Here is a 22,126-nt window from a genome sequence, read left to right as displayed (position 1 = left end):
AGCCGAAAAAGCGTTGGTTGAGATTGAGGGACCAAAACGAAAATCAAAACATGCCACCATCTTGATGGACGCTCAGAGAAGTTGTACTTCTGTTCGGGAAAACAGGGATAGCCGGGCTTCGAAGCCTCTCATGACCGAACTCCGACAGCATAGCTTGGTTCCGTGCACGAGCAGCCATGCTTCCACCCTCACTGCTGATCTTCCTAAGACGATTGCGTGGACGTGGTGGACCCTTCTGCTGCAAATGCTGGTGTTCGATATACTCGGGTTGAGAACCAGCGAAATCCATGGTCCCACGGTTGGGAGATTCAGGCATTGGGCTCATCTGTGAAGCGTGCATCCCAGGACTTGGAGCTCCGTCAGATTTTTCCGTCGTCGTGTTTCCACGTCGACGTGGATTCATCACCGGAACTGGCGGGCTTGCAATTTGGCTTGGTCGCGGATTACTCGGCAGACCGACCAACGGAACTGAAGAGGTAGAGGAGATAAAGGTCGGCTCGGAGATCATGCCCTTGGTGACTGACTTCTTGCGGCTGCCTATGGGAGTGGAGCGGCCTTCAGCAGGTGTAAAGCGACCGGAGGGCGGTGGCTGAGGAAGGGGACCGGCGGGAGAAGGTAAAGCGGATGGTACAGTAGAGGAAGGGGCAGAAAGGCCAGGTGACATTCCCCCTTGGAGAGCGAACGGACTGATTGGTGAGTGTGGAAAGGGTGGGCGAGGCGATGGCCGGGGTGCGCCCATTGGAGGTAAAACACCACCCCCAAGCTGGGGAGTGCCACCCATGGTCGGGGTTGGAGCACGAAGATCGAAATAGTTGTTTGGTCCAGGGCCAGGTCGAGGACCGGTTCCACTTGGTCGTCGATTCGACATTGCTGAAGCAGACCTCTCGTAGGTGCGTGGATCTACTGGAGGAGGCCCACGTCCGGGACCACGGTAAGGGTGAGGGCCAGCATAGCCACTCGGGCCGTCGCCTTGGCCGAAAGTACGGTGCTGCTCACGATACCCTGCTGCATGGGGTGGGCCAGGTCTACCATATTCTACCGGCGAATATGGCGGATCGTCTCTCAGGCGCCCTTGACCAGGGCGGCTCCTTGACCTCGCGGCTACCTCGGATTCAGCACGATCACGCCTCGGCCTTCCAGAGTTGAGTGCCGCTGACTGCATTTGATATGATCGCTCAAGTTCTTCGTTGGGGTGATGAAGATGAGGTTCCGGCCTAGCAAACCCTGGTGTTCGCCGTCCACTGGGTAGCTCAAATTCAGCAGGTCTTGGTCTTGGTGTAGGTCGCTCGCCCTGGCCATCATATGCTTGGTCGAAATCGTAATCGCGTCTGGCACCTATATATGGGGGTCGTGAGATAGGCTCGGCCTTTTGGACCCCACCAATACCAAGCATTTTCATGGCCTTGGGCTGGGGCTCGTTGCTGCGGGGGATGAGAGCCGTTTTGCTGTTCTTGTGGCGGAGCGCGTGCAGAGCCTGGGCTGCGGGATTATGGCGATCTTGACTCTGCGAACGCTTCCCTGCATCCGCAACTCCTCTCAACCCTTCTTGAATTCTTCTCGCTCGCTCAGCTAGCTCATTGCCGAACTCCTTCTGTGTCTCGGTGCTTTCCCCGCGGTGATGAGAGAGCACATCGTGCTGCCATGTCCGGCTCGCCGGATGGTTGTCGTTCATACTGGGCGCATCGCCACCCAAAAGCTGGTGGGCCTTGCTCGTGGCTTGCATCTTGTGAGACATTGCCTGACCAAGTATTTGTTGTGCTTTTTGAGACATCGCTGGGATAGAATCGTTCTGAACAGTTACCAGGGGACTCGGTTGGGTACGATGAGTGTTGTCAAATTCCCAGGGGTCACTGTGTGTGCTCTCAGGAGGGTTCACTGTGCGAGCAGTGGAGGCAACCGACGGCTCGCGATCACGAAGAGAAGTAGGGTATTTGTCATGCTGTGTGGAGCCAAAAGATGGCTCTCGCTCGCGGGAAAAGACTCGATAGCTCTCATTCTGAGCCAAGCCACTCGATGATTCCGGCTCGCGGAACGGACTCGAAGAGAAGCCGGACTCATATGGTGGGTATGAAGGCGACGGTGGAAGAATAGACGACCTATCGCTATCGTGCCTCAAATGAGTTCTAATCAAGCCGCTCAAGCCCAACCCAGTCGTCGGCCCCAAGGTGGGGGAGTCTTTGACCTTGTCCTGAGAGTAACGATGGAGAGAGTCCGAGGTATCTGGAGTATCCTGGACCACCGAGGGAGATGAAGTGCCAGCTGAAGCATCCGACTGGGGTCGCGCTGGATCGGCAACAGGTGCGCCCTGCTCTTTGAAACCGACGGGATGTGAGCCATCGCGAAGCGCCGGATGAAGTTCTATTCGGGCCATTCGCGGCGCCGGCTCAAATCTACCCAGCATGGGGCTGTCGGCGTCATCGTCACTGCCGTCGAAGGTGTCGAAAAATGTCCCCCTGGACGCTGCTGGCTGCTCCATCAGAGAGTTGGGAATCTGCATTGGTGCGGAGCGAACAATTGGCTCTGCAGCTTGCCGTTGCGCTTGCAGCGTAGAGTACTCCTGGTTTTGACGTTTGATTAGTGCTTCAGCATGTGCTTGAACTTGCGCGGACTGGACGGAAGAGGCAGTCGATTGTGCTCTCGAGCGACCTGTAACAGAAGCATTGCTCGATTCCCGGCCTCGAGGAAAGCCTTTCTGGAAAGGCGATGTTGGAATGCCTGAAAGGACCACCGGACCTGGCTCGTTCGCCCGCTCTGTGATGCCACCATAGTCGGGGCCTCCGGACGTGGGTGGTGAGACTCTGCCACCGTGCATTTGCAGCTGCCTCTCCTCAAACTTGTGTTCGTCAAATTGTTGTTGGGGGCGGTTGAACAGTCCCATCGCCGTCGCTTTGCCACGATCGTTGGGCTGTAAACTCCGGTTGTATACTTCGTCCTCCTCATCATCATTGGTTGGGGAAGCCGTCTGATATTTGCGCGAGTGGTTGATAGAGTTCTTAAGACCAAAGTCAAGAGACGCCAGTGCCTGTGATTGGATGGCCGGCGTGGGACTAGTCGCCCGTTGAATAGCGGTGGAGAATGGAGATGCTCCACGACTATATTTATCTGACAGGTTGGGGACATTCCCTGTTTGCGGAGGTCGCCGACTGTTGACTGGAGACGATGGTAGAGGCGGCTGATCTTGGTTGTCGTTCCCAGGAAATGCTTTTCGAGATTCAAAAGAGAGATTCCGTTTCAGCAAGCTCTCCTCGCTGCCATACTCAGAGCTCTGCATTCTGGCGTTGAAACCGGCACCCGTGTTGCTTTGTCGGGGATGGGAGACATCAGAAATTACTGAGGTAGCAGCTGTTGAAATGCGCCTGTTGGAAGGACCCGACGCTGTCGACGATGTGGTACCTCTGCTTTTGCTGAATCCAGTCGAGGGGGTGTTGATGATGCTGCTACGGTCATGTTCTGGGCTGGTCGGTCTCTCGCGGGACTCGTCACGCTCTTGCTCTTCCCTAGCTTTCATGCGCATTTGTTGATATGGAGACAAAACCACATCGTTCTGGTAGACATGCTTCGACGACGTCAAAGGCGCAGGAGGGGAAACGGGGCCTTCGGTCGAGTCTCCTGTTGAGCCTGACGCACTTGCGGCAGGTACCCGATACATCTTTTGCCGACCACCAAAAAGAATATTGCCTTCTGTTGGCCTCGATCTGGAGAGGACGGCACCAGCATCGTCGCTAGCATAACCCCCGCCCTCGGAGATGGCGTAAGATCGATCATCGTCGGCGAACGGGGCCTTAATAGATGTTCGGATGGATTCGGTCTCGGCAATATCCGTCAATGGATTGTGTGCAAATAGGTTCAGGCGAGATGCTCTTTTCGGAAAGAGTACGCTGTCGTCGCTTGCCTTCCCCACCTTGGTATTAGGGTCGTCTTGCTCGCGGAGCATACTGAACCGTGCGGAGAGACCCGGCATAAGCAAACTCGTGCGGAAGTCATTTGTATCTGGCAGCGCCGTAGCGAGGTCAATTTGCGGCATCGGTTCAACCACATTCTTCTGCTTCCGTTTGAGACTTCGAGACAGTTTTGCCGGCAGGGCCGGGTCTGATGATACCGCCGAAGGTATGAGATAGGTATCATCCTTGGCCTTGCCTTTTTTCTTGAATACGTTCATATTGAACGGATGTGGCTTGTAAAATGTAAAGAGCGTAGGTAGTGAGAGACCTGAAAGGTTCGTCAGTTGACGGTATGGCTGGAAGGGAACCGTGGGGGTAGGTCGTACAGATGAAATGAGTGACTTCGAAAAGTTCTGAATACAAATCAGTCCATTAGGAAGAGATATCACAGATAGCTAGGCTGGAGAGTGCGCAAGCGTTCTGCGAGTCGACGTTGTTCGCTTAGAATCTAGGCTGAGCCAGTCAACCGGAACGTCTGTGCCTTTCGAGGGGGACCGAGATTCCACGCCCTGGCAGGCGTGCGAACGTCGAGGAAGACGGATGTGATCGTCAATGTGAGTGAATGGATAGTTGTCCGGACTCCTCCTCTTCGAGTACGCTTCCAATTATCAATCGCGGAAGTCAATGCCAGTCAGGATAGGATGTGTCTGATTGGTGATATCTCAAGGCGGCGTTTGAAGTGTATGTGCAATGTTGAACCACGAAATGAGCGTCGTCTGCTTGTAGCAGGTGGAAAAGAGTGGCGGTGCTGAGGCGAGAGCAAATGAACTTGGTCAACAATTCAACAGTGGAAGAATGGGTTGAGAGGAGCGTATCGCAGTTGATGTATTGAAGTCGGCATGGACTTCGTGCCCCTTCCACCGGCAGATGGACAAGGATGAGCGTCAAGAAGTGATGCAGGACGCTATCCGTAGTGAGAGCTGTCAGTCAGGTCGCTCTCCTGCAGACGTCGTCTTCTACTCGACGGATATCCTGAGTCGAGAGTGACGATCGGGCCTTGGGCGACGACGCTTTGGTGGGTTGTGGGTGGCTCAGCGTTGAAGAAGGAAGCGATAGCTGGACCAGCCTTCGAGAACAACGAGTGTTGAACAGAAACAGCACCGGAGACAATAGCAGAACGGAAGTGCTCGCCTAGCCACCAGCTCGAGGAGTGCTGGGACACAAGGGAAAGGCGATTGTGCCTGTGATACTTCGGACGCTTGAAGGTGGAGCAGGTCCAGGTCAAGGATTGATAATGGAAGTTGCAACCCCGGTCACGCACAAGGAGCGACGCGTGAAGCGTAGGGAGCCAGGGTTGCGACGCTGACAAGATGCCGATTTCACAGCCTGAGCAGGCTTGACAAGGCAGAAGAGGGTATTGTTTGGCGCTGAGTCCGCGATGGGTTAGAGCCAGGTACCGCGGCTCCAGCTGGCCCACCGTGACAGCCGTTTGGGGAAGCGGAAGATTCAAGTGGGAAAAGGCTGAACGATCTAGCCTAGCAAGGTAACGAGGGCCAAGCTAATCAAACGCCCGTGTCGCGGATCAGTAACGTGGCTTTTCTAGACAGGAAGGTGAAAAGGATGAAAAGTGGTCTCTTCGGAGGCCAGTGGCAGGTGTCAAGCTTCACATGGGAAAACGGGAAACGAACGCCAACATTAATACTGCTGCATGGAGATTCTGAAATGTTTGAACTCGTAGCACAAGCGGATAGCGAGTGAGAAAAGGAGCATGCAAGCAAAGTGTCTCGAGGGACGATCCGCTGTGCTGGTGACACGGTTGTCAGAGCAATCAAGAGGCAGCAACGCACGATTCGAGGCTGATGAGCGTGGGCGGAAGGATGTCGCAGGTGAGATTGAGGCTGCAACCCGAGCCAGCGGATGCGGAAGCGGCAGTGGGAAGAGGGACGCCGGTCGCGTAGGCCAGAAAACATGAGCAACGAGGAGTCGAAAGGAGAAAGGAGAGGCTTGTGGTGCCATGGAACCCGCGAAAAATTGAGATGAGGCCGTGGATCTGCTACTTAGCGTGTCACAGACCGATGTGACATACGCGCGATTGGGCCACAAAACACGCCCCGAGGTTTCCAGCAGAAGCACGCAGGGACAGTCAACTCTACGCTCCAAGTCCACGAGTAAGCTGTTTGACAGCCCGAAGCAAGCAAATCCATGCTATCGTTCCATGTCGGGTTCTGACATATGCAGCAAGCATCAACTGCAAGCAACTGACTGCACTGGGCACCTGCTCAGGGAGTCCTGTAACAGCGCTGAAAAATAGGGGAGAGCACAGCAGGCAGTATCTGTTCGCAGATGGATATTTCAGCCGAAGGGACTCAAATGAAGCCAGTGTCTCTTGTTCTCCTGTAGATCGTGTGCCTCTTCTTTCAACGCTGAGCACTTCTGTGCCGCTCCAGCGTGGTCGGAGAGTTTGTAGTACTGGGACAGGACAACGGCGGAACGTGGCCGGCACGCCGGACCACCCAAGCATCCTTTTCTGTGTAAGAGCCGCCGACGAGGTGCGTCCAGTGATTGGACTGTTGAACTGAAACCCAGAAGCAACCGCTGACCCACAATAGTGGGCGCCGGGGGGTTGACTTCGGTGGCGCTTCCGGCGTCCGGGAAGAACCTTAGCGGGCCCCGAAGGTCAATAGGGCTTTTTCCAAAAATCCAATCAGTCGCGGTGCCCAACCATTAAGCCCCTTAACGAGGAGATTGTGCACTCCACCTTCAGCGAAAACCGCCCCGAAATCCACTTCGAAGGCCCAGGCTGAGGCGCCGTTCGCAGTCGATTCCTTTTCTTCATTCCAGTTGATTGGTTGGCTTTTCTCAAAACGGGCTTTATTTTTGGGCCTTTTCACGATCAACAAGCTCCAATGGATCTATGAAGAGGCTTGAATTTCCTCAGCGTCACATACTTCCGCACAGGCACTGGCTCTTTCTGGATACACAGAACTCGTGCACAGTACGGAGTATTCCGTACCACAGTAGTATTGCATGCTCTCTGTGATAGCCTGTGCACGGAATACTATCTGTCTTCAGACGGTGCTTTATCGCATATTTTCCCCTCTCGACTAGGTTTGACATCTGCTACTGCTTTCTGCCCGAGATGCGAGCATGCAAATCTCCTTTAGACTTCCGGGCCAGTTCACCCGTTAACGCGTGGTGTAAACAATGATTTCCCAATGACGCGACACGCGTCTTGCATTACTGCATGTGTCGTTCTGCCTGTGGTTGTTTTAGCGTGTTTGGCTTAAACTTCCAGATCCCCGCCTCCAGCTTCTGGCCTGACGCCGCTTAATTTGCCATCAAATTGTTCTCCCACGTCATACGAGGTATCGGCTTTGGCAGAGAAATCTCCGGCGTAAACGGAGGATTCACAAACTCGGGGCGCTCGTCCTGGAATCATGACGCGTTCTGGGGTATACTCGTCCAGCTATGGTCGCAGGCACGAGAGGATGTCGCACCATCATCGCCACAAAGGACAAGGTCATACAGTAGATTGAGCGATGATATGCAGCAATGCTCTCACTTGGATCTCGCTAATCGCTGCTGGTAGTCTCGCGCTTCTGCCATATGGCCCACTCGCCAAACGAGGCGGGGGACCACCAGCTACTGTACGAGGTACGGAGTAGAAGTAAGTGCTGTAGACAGTAGGTGTTCTGGTCAGGGTACCCTGTGGGTATTGCCTGTCTGTAGCGTTCACATTCCAAGCCTCATCTAACCTGTTCGTTGTTTCAAGGGCGGTATGAAATGCCTGTGATACGATCTTGCATTTCCGCTTGCCGTGTTCAAGTATGGTCATCGAGGGATTCCTTTACTGTAAGCTGATGCGCTCCTCGCTTATCGTGATAACGTACATGGCAATGGATATCACCCTGGTGGCATCATTGCCTAGTCACAAGCGTGCCTCAGTATTCTCTTCCTGGGTGCGTTGTGCCTCGAATGGTCGTCCGCTGTTACCACGCCAGAGCTGTAGCCGCGTCCACGAGAGGGTGCAGTAGCCTGTGTAGCTGTAACTGCTGCTGGGTGTCAACTCTTTCAGCTGGCGAAAGTACATCCATTGAGTGCTTTGAACATCAAACACTTCGATTGCACGAAAGTGAAGCTTGAAGCTTTCAATGACGGTTGGAGTCCAACAGAAAGCTGCCTTCCCAGACCTATCTTCGAGAGCTCAGCCCGCTGAGAAGACTGGCTCATCATCATCAATGATCCAGCTCTGTACGGACAGATCAGAGGCATACTAAGAGTACGAAAGCTACAAGCTCCTGACTTTCTTCCTTAGGCCAACAGAGCGGGATAAGCCGTTCCAATGTGCCAAGGACTCTCATCGTTCAGAATGCTACCTGTTGTCACCACAAGATGACCATGATGGCCACGTCTCATGCCTTCGAAGCCAGACAACGGCAGACCCTCCAGGAGCGATCACAGGAGCAGGCACGCAACATGGCATTCATCTAGGCCCGTAACGCTGTCTGAACGAACTCCGTGAATGTCTGGCAGAGGTCAGTCCTCGTCAATCGTGTCCGGTATGCCGCAGATTCTGGGCACACCGCGAGTGACGTTGTGCGTCTTAAGCGTAGAAGCGATCATGCTGTTGTTTCGTTCATTGGCGTAAAGCACGTCCACTGACTACCCCAATTGTTCTGCCTTCACGTGGAATGATTCTTTTGCTTAGTACAGCAGTAGGTCTGAAGGACGGTGGGCATCAACTTCAAACCGGACTCTGTACCAGCCCACCTGCCTGAGCTGCCGCTGGATAAAGCGGCCTTCTTACGCTATCCCGGATATGGATGGGCATGGCCTAATGGGCTTATTTCACCGACACTGCATGATCGAAGAGCAACGGGAGTGTGGAGTAGTTTTTCTTTCCGTCCCCAGCTGGTCGCAAAGTGAAGAATGAACTGCCCCTCCGAGGCTTTGAATTCAGACAGACAACACCATCGTCCTCGTCCACCATCAGTTTGGTAGCTTCTTGTGGCCAACGCTAATCAGCTTCCAGAACAGAAAGAACCGTCTTCGACCCGTTTTCCTCGCTGCCTCATATTTCTCGTATTCCTCTTGGCCGAGCTCGCTTCCGATCTTCTCCATGATCGGCTCTTGGAGCCCGTCATTTGGACCGTCATTTCGCCTCCAATATGGCTTCTAATTCGGTTAATAACAAAAAGTCGAAGGCGCACAACCGCATGGTACAGCCCGCATTACCACTGGTCCTGGGGTCGAGGCCTCGAAAAGCGAAACCTGTCACAGTTGAGCCTGAGCCCGAATCTGAGGTGGTTGCCTCAGAGTCGGCACCCCAACTCCAGGTCAATGGTAGAGTCCCTGATACAGAGACGCAGTCTGTTGCGGAAGGGCCTAGTGATAAGGCGGCCGAAGACACAAGCTCTCCGCGGAAAGAAGGTTCTCCTGTAGCAGGTTGATACACCAGATCCGTCTCTGCGATTTCGCTGACGTATCGCAGAAAAATCACAACCAGTCACCCCGCGCGACGCTCCGGCTGAGGAACTCGCGACCTACCCTGAAAGCCATGTCGCAGAAGAGGAGAAAGAGGTGGACAATGCCTTGGCTAGTCACGAGGTCGAGGCTGATGTCGGACATGCTCCAGTGGCCGAAGCAGCAAACAGTCATACAGCAGATCCCAGCGTGCAAATTTCTGTCGCAGAGTCAGACGGAGAACAAGGCAACAGCGTTGACATAGATGGCCACTTTCCGGAGTCTACCAATAGTCCAGTCGGAGACGCTGGTGACGGAGAGCCAACAGTATCCTCTAGTCCCAAACTCTCCGAACAGACCAACGAACCTCGTTCTACACAACTTTATGTGAACGGAAACAGCCCATCGGACTCCACGCCCACGGACAATGAGGCTCCTCCATTACAGCAAGAGCAGCCCAAGCATGAGGAACAGCTTAACCACACTTACGACAGCGGTCGAGCTGATTCTACTGCGGAGGCAGTTCGCGAACCAGGGATGAATGGTTATCATCAAGCAGCAACCAGCTCATTTGTTCCACCTGCGACTGCGTCACGGTCGTTCAATGCTCTTCCCTCGCTTCAAGAACATTTGCTTCTGCTCAACGCGACGAAAGAAGGTGTCGACATCGTCATCCAGATCAATCCGAGCAATGCGCAGCCTTTTGTCAGCTACGCGCACTCGGTCATTCTCTTCCGAAGCCTACGACTACGAAGGCTGGTGTCCCGTCAACAACAAGCTAACCACAATTATGGCAGCAACGTTGTAACCCTCTATCCAGCCCGTTATGTCATGCCTCATGCTTTTGAGGCAGCGTTACGCTTCCTCTACTCTGACACGGTTCTGGGGAAGGATTTCTTCGTCCAACCGCACCCAGGTGCAGATTACCAGTCTATCAGAGTCCACAACCTCGACTACCTACTGTCATACTGGGTCTCTGGTATCGAACTTGGACTTGAGCCAGTCTCTATCTGTGCAGAACGACTTCTGAACACCTACCTGGACTGGGATATTCTTGAGATCACTTACAAATATGCGATGGAGCTTGCCAGCTCGCCTTCCCCGTCCCACGGAAAGAACATGACCGGCTCTGATTACATCGTCACCAGCAGCTCCATTGTCAAGCAGGTCCTTCAGTTCTTGGCCAATCATATCGATATCAAGAATTTCAAGCTGGTTACTGCCATGAACCACACTCTAGTCCCTTCGCGTCTCCCCCAGGTTGAAGACGGCCGTCCCAAGCACAACCCAGCGCTGGCCTCTATGGTGTTTGGCTCCATGCCATCATCTGCAGACATGTCACCATCTTCGCCACAGTCTGAGATCCTCCCTACAGGATCCAACTTCAAAGACACCGTCACCTCCAACATCTTGCTGAATGTCGATTTCGAAAATCTCTTCGCATTCAACAACTTCATCCAAGCACCCACCATACGTGATGCTGCAACCACCAAACTCATGGTCGATGTGGTCAACGAACGCGAACTCCGCCGCCAGAGGATCCACGACTCCCACGTCCCCAACAAAGAGCGCATGGCCAATTCAGCAGCGTGGGAACCGGTTGGCATCAAAGAGCTGATCCTGGAAACCAACGTGCTTCACCGCGACCGTGTAGGTTTCTTGGTGTCATCCAAATGGGCAGAAAATGAGGCAAAAGTGAGGACGTAATGAGCAAAAGCAAAAATGCATGGAACATGGGGCAATGATAGCGTTACAGCGGGCGGGCTCGTTCATGTATGTGTGATCTGTCGTTCGAGCATAGCAAAGGGGGACCTTCCAAAATGCGGGTTCGGCAATAATCGGGGTGGTTAGAAAATATGTACGGCATGGGGAGTTTCTTGAGCTAGGTGGCTGCTTGGATGAGAGACGACTTGACCAAGAGGCATACCTGCGAGCTGGGTATTCGACGTTAATACGATGGCGAGCAAAACTGGAAGACAATGTCATATCTCAGTCCATCATGATCGTTTTCAAGAGCGAAATGCCGGTCCCGAGTTTGAGCCTGACGGCACGCCCGAGACTATATCGACGGCATCTTGTTCAGCATGCATATCTTCATCGTAAGAACCGACGTGGAAAGGGCCTGCCTCATCCTCTGCTCCTCTACTCCTTGCACTTGAGCCTCCTGCGCGACCTCCAAACCCCGCGCGGCGCGAAGTTTTGGCCGACCCGGCCGCAATGCTGTGAGTCTGTCCTCGATCATGCTGTCCCAGGGGCATAAACGTATTCCGTTCTCGCAGCCGATCTACCCAGGGTTTCACTGCGGCCCAAGCGAGGAGTCCCACCGTGGCGAAGACGAATATCACGACCACGGTCTCGTCTTTGAGAGAGTCGCGCTCTATGCCAGCACCGTTAGTGATCCTGCACCGCGAAAGAGGAGTTTCGGGGAAGGCGCACGGAAACATGTCGTGAAGACATCCTCCTCCCTTGCATCCTTGCATATAGGTAGGTTGTAATCCAGGCAGAAAGCGCGGGTGCAGTCCGCGCACGTGAGCTTGCGATGTGGCCGGTGGGATTCTCCGTTCGAGCCGGAGCTATCGTCGCCCGGCGCAGGATGGGGCGAGCGGATGTCGAGGTTATGTAGTGAGGCGGCGCTTGTGCTGGAGGGAGGGGGGTTCAGCGCGATTATGGTGCTGTTGTTGAAGCAGATGCACTTGCAGAAGGATGTAGCTGTGGACTTCGCGCACGCGGAGGGACCGATCAGAGTCAGAAGCAGCGTGAGGAAAGCCAGAAGAATTGTGAACAGATGCATGGTCGCGGGGATGAGGCGGGCACAAGCCTCGTGCCGACTTCAAGTTGTGGTGGCAGTGGTGTTCACGGCTGAACTGCAGTCGAGCGATGGCCGATAATGCATCTAAAGGTAGATATGGTCAGACGTAGTGGAAGCGGGTGCAGCATGTGAGCCGGTGGTGTTCTTTCATGTGCCACCTCTGCGATCATGCCGAGGCTTTTCGACCGAACAACACATCTACACAGTATCATTGTTGTCATCGACTCGACAGGAGACTTGTTCTGATTCCGTCGCGTCATGGGTTTGAAGAAAGCACAAGGCGCTGATTGATGGTCTGTTGATTCGACACAAGGTTCTGACGAGCTTGCGCCGCCATCTGAGTGCGCGCCACCTGCACCGATTGGAGTGTCCCAAAGCGACAGGAGAAACCCAACATGGCGATCAATCAGCTTCCTGTCCGTTTGATCGTGAACGAAAGGGAGTACGCATTGATACGGAGGCTGATATCAAGAAGTCCGTTCCCCCAGCCTGATACTACTACCAAGCGAACCCAGCTTCACGATGGTGCATCAAGCTCAGATGTCCAATACGATGACCACAAGGCTGCAGCATTCCGCTCAGCATCGCGGGTGTTCGTGGTCACATATGGAACTCTTAGGACGATTGGTGCGATCCTGGATCGTCTTGCAGTACAAAGACCTCAAACAGCAACTCGATCTCGAAAGCCGCTTGTCGCGTCCCATTTAAAGGTGGCACTGTCATTGTCGTCTCTGCTGTTCTTCCACGCAACACTCTATCGCATATTCGTCCGCCTGAGACTGCAACTTTTACACGAAAAAGTCCGCAGCATCAAGGAACGGTACCCAAGGATGTACGCGGTCCTCACTTCCCGCATTGCACCGGCAATCGGAGCCAGTCTGTCCGGACTTGCGCTGGGAATCTGTCCGGCCGACCAACTCAGAATGACGATATCGATCTACGTGGGCTGCCGGGCCTTAGAAATTGGGTACGCCGCTATTGAACACACGAAGCTCATCCGAAGCAAACCGTCTTGGGTGGGAAGCTGGATCTTGTTCGCTCTAGCACAAGGTCAACTGCTGCATGCTTTGGTATTCGATCGCGACTGCTTTCCCGAGGCATACAGATCGTTCGTCATCGGATACACACCCGAGTACATCCAGGCACCTCCACCAAATCTCTCCCCTAGAGTGACCTGGCCGGCGGCCGATAGCATTGTGGATGCGCTAGCACAAATGGCACGTCTGAGGTGGCCGCCCTTTGTCTCGCCAATTCTGCATCCCAAGATGGCCAACACCTTACCGGCAAGCATCGATCCTATCATCTCACCCATCACCTCGCGAGCACATCCAGGAATTCAGAAATTATCGTGCGCTCTACTTCACCCGTCGGATCCGTCCTGCTTCCTGGCCTACCTGCGGCAAATGCTACTGTCCTTTCCAGAGGTTGCGAAGTTCTTCACCAAATACTACGGAGCACTTGCATTATTGCGAGGCAAGAAACTTCTCGGAGCGCCAGTGGCCAGCTTGAATAGTCTGTCAGAATCCATTTTGAGGTCGACGATTGCAATGGCGGGCTCGATCGGGGCATCTTGGGGCACGATATGTCTGTTCCAAAACATCTTACCCCGCGCGTTCCAGCCGAAGTTCCGATTCTTCTTGGGCGGGCTGTTGGGAGGACTTTTCCAGCTGTTTGATCGTACGGAAGCTGGACATGCTAATTCTTTATATGCCGCAAGGATGAGCATCGATTCGTTGTGGAAGGTTGGTGTTAAGCACCGATGGTGGAAGGGTATCAAAGGCGGAGAGGTGTGGGTTTTCGTGGCCTCGCTGGCTCTGGTCAACGTCGTCTATGACTTGGGCAAAAGTACCCCAGCTGGGCAGGACCGAGCCCTGTCGCTTATCAAGGTGCTCAGAGGTGAGGTTGAGCTTGGTTTGCGCGAAAAACGTGAGACTCCCACCGAAGCGACCACGACGGAGGAAAAGGTCGCAGATACCTGATATAAGGGCTGGCTGTAGGATCTTCTGTCCCAGGGAAACTGGCGCCACTGTCAGTAAAACGATTTGGCTCTCCGTGTGGTTCCGGTGCTCTTTAGAACCCTCAACATGTCCATGCTATTGGGCACTCAGAACCTCTGTCAAGTCTCCAGTTTCCTGACCACTGCTACCCCAGTTTGACGGGACAAATGGTGCAAGCGCGCCGCATAGCACACTGTGGGCATTCGAATAGTCTTTGACAAACTAGCTCTGGAAGGTGCATAAGACACCAGAGCGAGGACGCAGAGGCTGGGGGCCACCGCGGAATGCTTTCAACATCCGATAGCCTAGGCGGCTTGGGGTATAGCTGCTCCGTACGGCTGTCGGCATGGCTTGTGCTAGCTCGGTGAGCGCTGGAGGGGTTCTGGCCATAGGCAATGGGTTGTTCTGCCAGCAGTATGGATTGTTCCCCAGTGTGCCCAGACGCAGGTCCGTTTGACGTCTGCCGTGCTGGTTGCCCAAGATGCGGATGCACCATTCTCTCGGCAGACTCTCTCACATCGTCCGATGAGACCCTGACCTTCGAACATCCATCTTTCCACTCGACTTCCGAGACAGGAATGCTGTCAGCGAGGCCATGACGCACCGCTGTACTTCTTGCCTCTGGCCGCAGCAGGACGATAAACGCACCATCCGTGCTTGGGAACACTTTCGGCCCTCTCTCGCAGCAAAACAGTCTCCGATGGCTCAAGCACAGCAGAGAGGCCTAAGGGTCTATTGTGCAACACCTGCGTATTGTACCTGCTTCTGAACGAGCCATGGCGCGAGCTATGATGTTGGTGCGGAGCAATGTGGGCTAATCGTTCTTATGCCACTCCCCAATGAGTACTAAACCGGCTTTCTTAAAACCAAGTAGACGGGACACCGAGTGACACTTCTACCGATTTCCAGCAAATCAGAGATACGCGCTGAATTCCGAGATCCGTCATTTCAGCAGGGCCCTGATAATGCGACCAATGACACATGATGATTTCGTTCACCGCCCGGGAAGTCCAGCGGTGAGGAAGCCTGCAATTGACTCTCATACCGCACGCAGGCCGCCCAAGTCCCTTAAAACGCCACTGCTCTCATCAATTAGCTGCGACCAAAGGAAACGTCACCCATGAAGGGAGATGCAGGGAACTGGCATCTTTGTGATTCTCGATTGCAGTTCCACATGTATATCCTTTTCCATTTGCGTTGGTTTCCCAAAGTCGGCTGCAAGCATCGGGATGCGGATCGGTCTTCCGACGCGGGTTGGCTGGGATGAATGACTGCCAATTTTTCGACGCCTCCACTTCACCATCGTGTACTCGAACTGCGTACTGTGTAGTCGTCCTGTTCTGAATCCATTCTCTTCCATTTCGCTTGGGATCTATCGCACCATCCAACCCCGTACCTCTCTACCGTCTGCTAGACTCACCACTCAACCTTCGCCGTGCATAACGTTTCTTTGCCGTGCAAGCATCTGCCTCTGTCCAACCTTGCACTCTAGCCGTCTTCCTCCCCGACATCGCCTTAGATTGACTGACTAGAGCTGAGAATCGAAATCGGAAACCGCAGTGAGGAGGACTGGTCGTAAGAGATAGGGCTTGCTCAAAAAGATGAGACTTACACGGTCAAAGAATCGCTCTCCTTCCTCGGACGACTCGTTTCCTACTGGACAATTCCTTATAATCGGTAAGTTCAATCTCGTCGTTACCACTCTCGCCCATACCGTTTGGTGACTGATCGCTTGTCAGCAATATGTCGTCTGGCCGAGCCGATCGCCGTTACGGCCATTTTCCCCTACGCCTGGATCATGACCAAGCAATTTGGCATGCCTGATCCTTCCTTCTGGGCTGGCATCCTTATAGCCTCCTTCTCCTTCTCCGAAGCGCTCTGCTCGCTGCTATGGGGAGGACTTTCCGACCGCATCGGCCGAAGGCCGGTCCTCCTCCTGGGCTGCTTTGGAACCATGATATCCCTCCTGATTGTCGGATTCTCTACGAGCTTCACAATGGCTCTCGTCGGACGGATCTTTGGCGGTGTGCTGAACGGAAACATTGGTATGCGCCTCAAGAAAAGGTACAGAAAAGAAGATGGCTGATATAATCATAGGTGTCATACAAACCGTGGTTGGAGAACTCACTACCAAACCAGAATGGGAGCCCAAAGCATATGCCGTCGTGCCCTTCATCTGGGCTATTGGCACCATCATCGGCCCGGCTATTGGTGGTATTCTCGTAAATCCCGCAACCTCCTACCCAGACCATTTCTCCGAAGATGGGCTATTTGGTCGCTTTCCTTACCTACTTCCCAACCTTGTGTGCGCTTTCTTTATGCTCTTTAGCATGGTGAGCGCCTACATCTGGTTGAGGGAAACACACCCAGATCTCAAGAACAACAGCACACAGCCCCGCCGTGGTAGCTTCTACCAAAGCGTTACCGAACAGACGCCGGTCATCAGCGCTGGGGGTGCTATTGCTGACAACGCCGTCGATCTGAACTCGGACTCGTATGGGACATTTACTGGAGTCGATGTTCAAAAGAACGAGCGATGGCGACTGAATGAAGATGGAACCTCCCGAGAACCCTCCATCAGCGACAACAGCGCGGGCAAGTGGCTCACGAGAAAGATTGTTATGCTCACACTGGCTCTCTCGATCTACACATACCATTCGATGTGCTACGATCACCTCCTTCCCATCTTCTACCAGGACAAGGCAGCCAAAGGCGTTACGGTCCTGGCCGCCAGCCCATTTGATATCCGCAGCGGACTAGGGTTGTCCACCAAGGCTGTTGGAGTGATCATGTCGGTCAATGGGGTCATTGCCCTCTTCATCCAGGCTGTCATTTTTCCATTTGTCGCCGAACGCCTCGGCACTTGGCGAGTTTTTGTTCTCGTAACGGTGTTACACCCAGTTGCATTCTTCATTGTGCCATACCTGGCATTCCTTCCCTCGACCCTCCTCTACCCCGGCATCTACACCTGCCTAACGATTCGGAACTTCCTCTCGATTCTCGATTATCCCGTGCTCTTGATCTTACTCAAGCAAGCAAGCCCTTCTCCCACCTACCTTGGACGAATCAACGGTCTTGCTGCTTCAGCTGGCGCGGCTTGCAGATGCGTGGCGCCTCCTATCGCGGGAATTCTGTATGAATGGGGTTCAAATATTGGATTCACCGGTCTGGCATGGTGGGCCGCTGGATTTGTTGCGATTGTGGGCGTTTTCCAGTTGTACTTCGTGCCGAGGCCCGCAAACGAAACAACTGTGTACAAGTCGATGGTCCCTTGTCTTGAAGACCCCGCGAAGAATAGGATTTCGGACGTGGTTGACGTTACCGTTGTTGACGACGAAGAATAAGCGCGGATTTGATTTCGGGTTCGTGGGTGAAGAACGATACCCACTGGGTTTACAGCACTGGCATGGGATTTTATGCGGGCGCTTCTAGATGAGGACACAACTTGATGCTGACGCGGGTTGAGGGCACTCGTGTACAAACGTTCATGGGGGGTTGGACTTTGCGGAACTTTGGGATGGCGTTGACAGATGGACGGACCTGGCTGATGTTTGGGACCGTACCGGTTACGACGCATGGCAAAATGAGATACGGCCCATGGGAACAGAACGGCGGCTGCTGTCTTTGGTATCGGCGAAATATCTACGACCAGCTAAGGCGGGGATTGTGACTGGCGTCTGAGAAGCATTAGCAATGATGAAGTGCTTTTAGACCATTTCGATAGTGTTGTTTCCAGCCGCACCCAAGAGTCGTTACTCACTGATGGTGAATGGCGATTCCCAGCTATAGCCGTGTGCGCTACCATCCGCAAATCCCTCGAGCAGACAAGGGTAATGTCCCACAGTCACGATAAATTACCCCGTAGGCTGTAGGTGGCTGTTCGCACGAGCTTGGTATAGCAGACACTGTCAGAAACCAAGCTTCGGATACGAACATGCCACCCGAAGGCGAGGAACACCGAGGGAAAGCCCTGGACGTCAACACATCCACACTATTTATCAGCCGCGCGCAATACTCTCATTGCTTGGGCATTGCTTGGGCATTGCTAGCGCCAGGGCTGCGGCCAAGTTTCAGGAACCTTGTTCTGCTTCCTCCAACACCAACCATCGTGAACCTCTCAGCTTTGCGAGTCACAGGTGGAATTGTCGTCCATCCGGCGAGCAGAGCCACAATCCACCAGACATCGATGGTTGTCTTCCCATATACGTACTCTGCAACACTCCATCACCCCGCATTAAGATGGTATCGTTCCAAGAATAGTCGCAGTTTGTTTTGCCCTTGGCCACACGAGCCAGTCGCCGATATGCTACCACGGCCTCTGTCGAGCTGATAATCTGGTGTCTTGCCAGGCAAGTATCGATGCAACACCTTTATCCTCCTTACTGCCACGTTCGGCGCTTTCTTACACTGCCTCGTTCGTTGATATAATTGCTTCTCCGCTCATCTTATGTCCCGGTTTTCACCTGGCCTGTCTATATTGCCTGGCTCTTTCAATCCCTAGAGCCTCCGGTAACGGTCCTTCCACCATTGAGTCGCATCAACACAGTGTCCAGCATGTTTGGGAAGAGAGCGGAAAGCACGCAGACATCTCGTCCGCCGCTCTCGACTATGCACCCGGACAATAATCGCTGGTATGGAGAACCTGAACCTGTCAAGCGCGCCGAGACCGCTCCTCTGCATGGAGGGAAGCCGTTGCACTTTCTCAAGCGACAAGAGTCTGCCAAACCCGGCGTCTTGGGCCGTTCCGATACTTACTCGTCCAAGCCGCCGTTGGTCCGGGTTCCGTCGGTTCGGACAAGGTACATGGAGATGCTACTTCACCTTGATGAGATACCTCGATTTCACAACATCCTGGCTAGTTTATTTAGCTGGATAATACTTGCTGGCTTCCTCGTCGTACCGGGAACGTTCACGACCTTTAAGCAGTCAGAAGCGTTTCAGGACGCCGACAACAACGATGATGACGAAATCACCCATGCTATTATCCGCTCCATTGCCAACATCGGACTTCTCTGGGTCGCTGGGGCGTTCTGCACTGTCGGGGCGCTGGGGTGCCTTGCGCTGGTGTTTCGTTGGCGAGAGAACTATGTCTGGCTGATCAACAGGGTTTTTCTGTATGATCCTTCCTTTGCAACAAATTCGCCCAACTAACCATTCCTTGATAGGCCCCTCACCATGAACTCTATTGCCGGTCTAATAACCACCTTGGTCAATGTCTACACTGCACAGCATGGTGTTTGGAGTATCACGGCGAGGATCACTGCTGTCGTAATCGGATCTTGCATGGTTGTCGCAGGGTTGCTTTTCGCTTTGTACAATTTCTGGGCACTACGTCGGGTTCGCCAGATACACGAGAGCGAGATGGGATCGGAAGCCCACCACCACGACGAGACTCTGGTCGAAAAAGTCAAGAGGAAGGCCCATGAGCCCCCGTTGCAGTCGGGAAGTGTTGTCTGAGAGCAAAGATCTGGGGTCTGTGGTGTCGGGTCCTGGTAGACAGCACGATGCCGAAGTCCCAAACTCATTGGCGCCTGCCTGCGCCTCCTCATTCATCCTTCACAACCGTGCTTGCCGCAGCTTCACGCACACCAGCAATGGAAAGAGCTGTTCGAGCTGTCCGCGTCAGCATCAAGTTTTGACTCTCAGCACTCAATCCTCCTTGCACCATACACACTCCTCTGACCATCTCTTCCCTAAGCATTGCCCTATACACCTGTTTTACCGCTGTTCAGATTGTTTATGCCTATCATCACCTCTCCCTCCACGAAAACAATGGTCGGCAAGTCCGTACGCCAGAAACGCAAAGTCAGCCACCGCAGCCAGAGCCTCAATTCTCCAACAATGTCACCGAAGGGCGCCAATCGCCGTGCACCAAAGCGACGAAAGCTGCGTGACAGTGACTCACAGAACGTCGAAGGTTGTTATTACGCTTGCGAGGACCAAGATTATCACGTCGATCCAGATGTCCACGTTGGTCATGGGGCTGTTCTCGATGGTTTGTCGATATTGTACTTCATCATGACCTCAGGCTAACATGAATCTAGGGAACAAATACTGGCCCTTAGATACAGACGTTACAGACCCAACAGTGAACATTGCTGAGCCACTTCCCTCTGATGGATTCCCTGAACCTCTGTCTTCTGCTTACCCAGACACCAAGAGGAACTCGGTCCCCGGCAAGAGAATGCAGCCACATGACAGCCCTCGACTGGACCTCCTCACCGGATCCGTCTCCCTGCCAGGGCCCTCGTTCCCCACCACACCTGACGCCACACCCAGAGTCAAGTTGCCCTATGGGAACCCGCCGTCCTCTATGAACAACAGTTCTTCCCAATGCAGCTCTGGATACGCCGCTAGCGTCGAAATCCCCAGTCCTTTCCTTTACCATGATGCGCAATACGGATATATCCCTCCCTCGAACACTGTCGATCCAGCCTGGGCTTTTCCATATTTCGGGTATGCGTGTGGCCAAGTACAACCAGAGCCGGATTTTGTCAGCTATCGATCCATGTCGACTGCTCCTCAGGCTCGACCTCCACTTTTCGAGCGCAAGGAAAGTCTAGGATTAGCCTTTTGTGCCCCTACATCGTCAAAACACAGGCTTGAACCAAGCTGCATCTCAGATGAGAGCCATGATACCTCCACACATGGTTGTCCGTTGCCTGAGCTGTTGGACTGCTCAGACTGCGAGGAGACGCATGTCACCCTTCACTGCGGGCCAAGCAATACTGACAGCGCCGCCGACTGGCAACTCGGCATCTTCAACGGTCCCGAATGGCCCTCGGCTGGAGATTTCGTGGCACGCAGGCGCTTCTACCACGTGATTAATCAACCATACGAGCCTCTCAGCACGACTGATGACCCGGTCGGCCCCAAACCGTCATATTATGGAGATTTTGTTGCACGGAGACGTTTCTACCACGTGGTAGATCCGCCACTCATTTTACCCAATACGGGTAATAATCTGGTCGCTCCCGAAATACCATGCACCGGAGATTTCGTGGCACGCAGGCGTTTCTACCACGCGGAAGACCGGCCCTGTGTGTATCCCAGTACGGGCGACAACTTGATCTACCCGACTCTTCCGACCCTAGGCTATGCTCCACATATCATGGCAGCGCATCGCAGCATCAACGACGCTGTTCAAGCTTGGAGGAATGACCCAGCCGCATGTTGGGAGGCCTCCGCGAAAACCATACGGACGCTCACCGGTCCCGACGATCACATCATGGTTGCTCCTCCGGCTATGGTCCAAATGTTCCCCAGTCCAAACAGTTATACTACGGAATCTCTGGAGAACGTCTATGATCACGAAGAGAGCGACCCTGTCTCCTCAAATGTACATATTGGCGCGGCAGTCCAAGCCTCTCTACCTCTGTACATGGATGTTGTCCCAGCTCGACTGTACCAGCATCAATACATCACATGGCCTGCAGCTATGCCTGCTGCGGTTCCTGACTTGGGAGCGGCTGTGGCTACGAATATCGAGGACTCTTCCAGTGACTCCGAGAATGTACAAAAGCTGTTCGACTGGCTATGTCAATTCAAGTCATTGGAAGTCCCAGCTGAGGACAACCAGATCGTGTCGGACTCATTACCCGAAGCTCCGACCGAAGAAGCTGGCTATCAATGCTGTGGGGACGTCCCGACGCCCGAAGCCGAGGCCAGTGCAAGACAGTGTGCGCCCTGGCCCAGTACTCTACACCCAGATGACGAGGCAATGCATTGTTCGCGACATGATGAAGGATATGTTACAGCTAGCGGACACTACTCGGAGGTCGAGGTTCTGAGCCAATGTGGGTCTGAAGACGGCTGGGTGTACTGGGATTGGGAGAGTGAAACCGAGAATGAGGACAGACCTGATTGCGCAGCTGAGTCCGCCAAGCAAGGAGCTGGAAGCACGGAACCTAGAGAGGAAGCTGAGCAGGTTGAGAAGCGGCCGGCCACTCTGTGGGGGTTCTTGGTGTGAAGGAACA

General features: G+C 53.8%; 7 protein-coding genes across 7 annotated transcripts; 5 read left to right on the top strand and 2 right to left on the bottom strand.

The window, feature by feature from the left end:
- Window positions 1-43: 43 nt before the first annotated feature.
- A1O7_05840 (uncharacterized protein) lies at window positions 44-4,159 on the bottom strand (the record flags this gene model as incomplete). The annotated part of the gene is made up of 1 exon (XM_007759848.1): window positions 44-4,159. The coding sequence occupies one exon, from the start codon at window positions 4,157-4,159 to the stop codon at window positions 44-46; it is 4,116 nt and encodes a 1,371-aa protein (XP_007758038.1).
- Window positions 4,160-9,049: 4,890 nt separating this feature from the next.
- A1O7_05839 (uncharacterized protein) lies at window positions 9,050-11,051 on the top strand (the record flags this gene model as incomplete). The annotated part of the gene is made up of 2 exons (XM_007759847.1): window positions 9,050-9,311; window positions 9,373-11,051. 2 exons carry the CDS (start codon window positions 9,050-9,052, stop codon window positions 11,049-11,051), a joined length of 1,941 nt encoding a protein of 646 aa, XP_007758037.1.
- Window positions 11,052-11,353: 302 nt separating this feature from the next.
- A1O7_05838 (uncharacterized protein) lies at window positions 11,354-12,135 on the bottom strand (the record flags this gene model as incomplete). The annotated part of the gene is made up of 2 exons (XM_007759846.1): window positions 11,354-11,721; window positions 11,781-12,135. The coding sequence occupies 2 exons, from the start codon at window positions 12,133-12,135 to the stop codon at window positions 11,354-11,356; spliced, it is 723 nt and encodes a 240-aa protein (XP_007758036.1).
- Window positions 12,136-12,548: 413 nt separating this feature from the next.
- A1O7_05837 (uncharacterized protein) lies at window positions 12,549-14,132 on the top strand (the record flags this gene model as incomplete). Its single annotated transcript, XM_007759845.1, has 1 exon — window positions 12,549-14,132. The coding sequence occupies one exon, from the start codon at window positions 12,549-12,551 to the stop codon at window positions 14,130-14,132; it is 1,584 nt and encodes a 527-aa protein (XP_007758035.1).
- Window positions 14,133-15,751: 1,619 nt separating this feature from the next.
- On the top strand, window positions 15,752-17,494 carry A1O7_05836 (uncharacterized protein; the record flags this gene model as incomplete). The annotated part of the gene is made up of 3 exons (XM_007759844.1): window positions 15,752-15,827; window positions 15,890-16,195; window positions 16,248-17,494. The coding sequence occupies 3 exons, from the start codon at window positions 15,752-15,754 to the stop codon at window positions 17,492-17,494; spliced, it is 1,629 nt and encodes a 542-aa protein (XP_007758034.1).
- Window positions 17,495-18,758: 1,264 nt separating this feature from the next.
- Window positions 18,759-19,607, top strand: A1O7_05835 (uncharacterized protein; the record flags this gene model as incomplete). The annotated part of the gene is made up of 2 exons (XM_007759843.1): window positions 18,759-19,264; window positions 19,316-19,607. 2 exons carry the CDS (start codon window positions 18,759-18,761, stop codon window positions 19,605-19,607), a joined length of 798 nt encoding a protein of 265 aa, XP_007758033.1.
- Window positions 19,608-19,991: 384 nt separating this feature from the next.
- A1O7_05834 (uncharacterized protein) lies at window positions 19,992-22,119 on the top strand (the record flags this gene model as incomplete). Its single annotated transcript, XM_007759842.1, has 2 exons — window positions 19,992-20,145; window positions 20,195-22,119. 2 exons carry the CDS (start codon window positions 19,992-19,994, stop codon window positions 22,117-22,119), a joined length of 2,079 nt encoding a protein of 692 aa, XP_007758032.1.
- Window positions 22,120-22,126: the final 7 nt, after the last annotated feature.

This window comes from Cladophialophora yegresii (genome assembly GCF_000585515.1).
Source record: "Cladophialophora yegresii CBS 114405 chromosome Unknown aczIN-supercont1.4, whole genome shotgun sequence".
In the NCBI taxonomy this organism is placed as follows: domain Eukaryota; kingdom Fungi; phylum Ascomycota; class Eurotiomycetes; order Chaetothyriales; family Herpotrichiellaceae; genus Cladophialophora; species Cladophialophora yegresii.
This window is presented reverse-complemented; position numbering and strand designations above follow the sequence as displayed.